Raw genomic sequence first — 3,978 nt, forward strand, 5'->3', positions numbered from 1 at the left:
ACCTTGGTGTTTCACAAGTTTTTGCATTCTGACTTTTTTTCCCCAAATCTCTCTTTCTTTTTTGAGATATCTTTTAGTGCAAACATGAAGGGAGTGTTGAAGCTCGACAGCAAGTCACCGCTATTATCAGCAGGCAGGTTTTAATAGATTATGATATTCTATTCCAGATTGTACTTAGTCATTCTGTGGGTTAGATATATAACATCTGTGTAGACTATTTACAGTGGCACGCCAGTTCAGTGATAAAGTGAGTATTAAATAGGGACCCTGGTCCTCTAGAACCAATCAAACCCCTTTAAAGCTAATGGAAGTCTGCGTGTAATGTGGGAGGCAGGTGGACCCATTTCTCCAGACAGTGGCCTGCTCATTTCACTCCGTCACTACATGCATGGTAATAAAGTATCTCAGTCCACTTTTAAATTTAAAGCAATTAGAGCTGCAAACATGAATCGATTAACCGTCAACTATTAAATCCATCACCATTCGGACAATTTTGATGAGCTTGTTAAATGTGAATATTTTCTAGTTTCTTCTCTCCTCTGGGACAGGAAACTGAATATCTTTGAAGTTGGAGAAAAAACAAGAGATTTGAGGACCCTCTCATTGTTGGGAGTGGTTAAAAAGAATTCTGGCAATTGTGGGAAAACCTATTCCTCAGAATGCTGTACCAAAATGCGGAAGAGAAATATATTAGGTCAAAGTTAGAGTGCCGTAGAACGCAGTCTCCGGGGGGGGGGGGGGGGGTTTCCCATTAGGACAGAGAAAAACAGCCTGATCTACCACCTCGGGTTAACCCTTTAAAACTGGAAGAGTTAGATTCACAATGGGATCACACCTGTCTGTTTGGCGTCTGTTGGACTGATACGCCAGCAGAGACAGTTCTCCTATGTCCCGCTCGGCTCCGCCTCCCGGCCTTCAGGCTGCCTCTCCTCTGAGGTCACTTCCTCCTCCACCGGCGTGTGCACCTTCAAACTAGACTCCCGGCTGTCCTCGTCCCCCGCAGCGTGTGCGTTCTCCTCGGCTGCAGGCGGACAGGCTGGTGGGGGGACGCTGCCGCTTGGAGTGCTCCCACCCCCCCCGGTTGGCTCCTCAGCTTGTCCGACGGAGCTGGTTTCACTGAAGGACTCAGAGCCCGCCCCTGAGCGCCGGAATAACCTCTGACCTTTGGGGACAACAGAATGACAAGAGGTGTACAAGGTGAGTGGGACCCCCCAACGGTTACAAAGTTACTATTTACTTCCATGTTTTCCAAAGAAGAAGACTTAACCAACATTACATTACATACAGTAGGTTACCTGGAACAACAGAGGGGAAAACATTCTGGTTTATGATCGTTCTTGATTTTAGTTGTTGTGCACTTCAACTAGTACAGTACATTGGTTTAAACGGGCTATTTAAATAAACCTGACCAACTTCTGGTTTCCAAAGGTCTCCCCTTCTGCTCCTGAGCTATGACATTCAATAACACTGTCCCTCCCCGATGTTAGTCCAGTGCAGATGGGAGTCGTGCATGCGTCGTCACTTTGCGACAAGTAGCAGACAAGATGCTAACAAGAGACTTCTGTAATGTCAATGCAGTAAAAAAATGGACCTACTTAACAAAGTTGGTTCACTGTTGGCTACAATTTAGCATCAAACACACTGATTTCACAAATTTCTGTATGACATATTTGATATCACAGTGAACTTGACCTTTGACCTTTTGGGCATCACTTGTATCTACTACATATTTGTATGTTTGGGTTATGTCCAAAAATAAAAAAACTTTGAGAGATCAGTGACCTTTGTCCTCCAAAACCCAATCAGTCCATCCTTGAGTCCATGTGGACATTTCGGCCTACCTGGTAGTTTCTTTGAGGAGGTGGGAGTCTCTTGCAGGGACGGTCTGCCTGTCTGGGCCTTGGTGGAGTACGTCCCCTCTGTGGAGTCCAGGGAACCTTTGGACACACACCATTAACATTTACAGGATGTTACACACAAATACTAACACACTTACACACCTTTTTCAAGAGCTTATCAGCATAATACATACACTGCCAGTGTGGTACCTACCCTGGACTGTATGTAGCAACACATGACCATTGATGTACACTGAATACAGTACAGCGTCCCTTTGGGATCAATGGTGCTAAGCTAAGTGCTAAAGAGGAAGAGTCCTGGATTTTTTAACCCTTCCGAGTCATCCACTGTCCACTCATAGTTGTGGGACAGTTCCAAAAAAATACAATGACAAAGCAGTCGTGTTGGATGAAGTTTGAAAAAGTACATGATATTCATGTGTCTCCATACAACGACACACTGTACCTGCAGCCAGGTTGAAGGTCCGGCCCTTAATGGAACTTTGAAACGGAGAGAACCAGTTCAGAACAGAGCCGACCAGAGGGAGCTGCCTCAGCATCCCCTACAGACACACACAGGAAGGCAAAGATTACAGACACACACAGGAAGGCAGAGATTACAGACAGACAGACAGACACAGACCTCTTCCATGAGTTTCTCCTCATTGGCCAGTTGCAGCTGCTGCTCCGCCTCCAGGATGCCTCTCCTCACCACCTCGGTCATGTTCTCCAACAGCTACACAACAAAACGTCACCACAATTTACAAATGTCAACCATAAGACAACACAGTTAACATACTGTACATTACTATGGCCACGTGATTCCTTTATGCTGTCATTTAGCCAAAGAATGTGAACATAGACAACTTCTCAGTCCCTCCCCGCCCAAAACGGTCTCTAAGCCCCTCCCCCCCATGAGGGAGAATGAAGGCGTGTGCCTGAGCAGTGATTGACACGCAGTTAGACACCCATTAAGCTCACAAATGCTTTCTAGAGTTGTGCAAATAGAATGCAAATAATTTTTGTTGGGGAAAATTTGTTAAGCTTTTCATTCGTTCTTACTTTAAAGACGGGTTATAGTTACACAATTAATCCCAATCACTCTAATTTTAACTTATAAAAATATAACAACCACTTTGTCAGTATTGGGTGAGGGGTAGTCTATTTTGACGATTGTTCAGGTGCTGCCAGGAATTTCGCCAGATGTCCGTCATCCTTCCTCTTCCTTTGTGTTTTTGGCTGAGTGTAAACTATTCATTTAATCTTTGTTGAACCTTCTTGTAACTATCTAATAGCCCTCCGAGTATCCTATGAAAAATAATGATGGAGCAGTTACCCTCCCGCTCTCCTCGATGTCCCTCCCGAGGGCAGCTACTGTATCCACCAACTCTGAAACATCGACGTCCTCCGTGACCATGCCAACAAAGACGCAGTGCTCCGCTGTCTCAAACTCAGGGCCTGGGGATAGACGAGGAGATGGGAAAGGCGGGAGGAACAAGAAAAACATGAAGAATTACTGTTGATACGTCGACAGGCCTCTGAGTTGTGAAGAGGCACTAACCTGTGGAGAAAACGATGTCTGTGTCCAGGTCTTGTAGTTTCTTCAGCAGCTCAGTGTTGATTTTCTCCAGCTCCTGCTTCCTCCTGCTCTCATCCACTCCTTCAGTCTGAGGCTCGTACCTGGACATCAACACACCTGTCACGTGTGTGTGAGCACCACAGCTAATCCCAACATTGTTTAAAAGGTCATTTTTGGTAGTTTATCGCTGTTGGTTTTTTTGTAAGTAATCATCCATCTAGCCCATTTACTCTCCTGTTCTATCTCTAACGCTAAACATCGCTAATCTCTAATTTGCTAATCAGCTAATTCAAATAGGTCACATACTGTATTGTGCCAACAGTTAAGTTCATTTCATTATTGTATGTAGCATTGTCTTTTGAGTTCCTTCCTGAGACTATTTAGCAGAGCCACCGTCGCTGCGTTCGGAGCTTGGCGCCGCCCAACACCATTGTGCTTGGTTGAGAGAAGTGTATTTTCCTCCTTTTAGCATCTGTGATGTAGCAGGACCTTACTCCACAGGGCTGTATAATATGCAGGATTTTCCTAAACAACAATGTAGTCCTCTGTCATCCCTTCTGA

General features: G+C 45.0%; 1 protein-coding gene across 4 annotated transcripts in view; it reads right to left on the reverse strand.

Moving 5' to 3' along the window:
- Nucleotides 1-735: 735 nt before the first annotated feature.
- Nucleotides 736-3,978, reverse strand: part of pdxdc1 (pyridoxal-dependent decarboxylase domain containing 1) — a 21,548-nt gene continuing 18,305 nt past the window's right edge. For 3 of the 4 annotated variants that reach the window (XM_034894168.1, XM_034894165.1, XM_034894167.1), the window contains 6 exons: nt 3,400-3,518; nt 3,175-3,296; nt 2,482-2,574; nt 2,305-2,401; nt 1,842-1,937; nt 737-1,162 (listed from right to left, as the gene is read on the reverse strand). In XM_034894168.1, the coding sequence (XP_034750059.1) occupies nt 885-1,162; nt 1,842-1,937; nt 2,305-2,401; nt 2,482-2,574; nt 3,175-3,296; nt 3,400-3,518 (805 nt within the window). In that variant the 3' untranslated portion in view covers nt 737-884. Of the gene's footprint in view, nt 1,163-1,841; nt 1,938-2,304; nt 2,402-2,481; nt 2,575-3,174; nt 3,297-3,399; nt 3,519-3,978 lie in introns of all 4 variants that reach the window. The other variant, XM_034894166.1, reaches the window with a different exon arrangement.

The sequence above is a fragment of the Etheostoma cragini genome, chromosome 15 (assembly GCF_013103735.1).
Source record: "Etheostoma cragini isolate CJK2018 chromosome 15, CSU_Ecrag_1.0, whole genome shotgun sequence".
In the NCBI taxonomy this organism is placed as follows: domain Eukaryota; kingdom Metazoa; phylum Chordata; class Actinopteri; order Perciformes; family Percidae; genus Etheostoma; species Etheostoma cragini.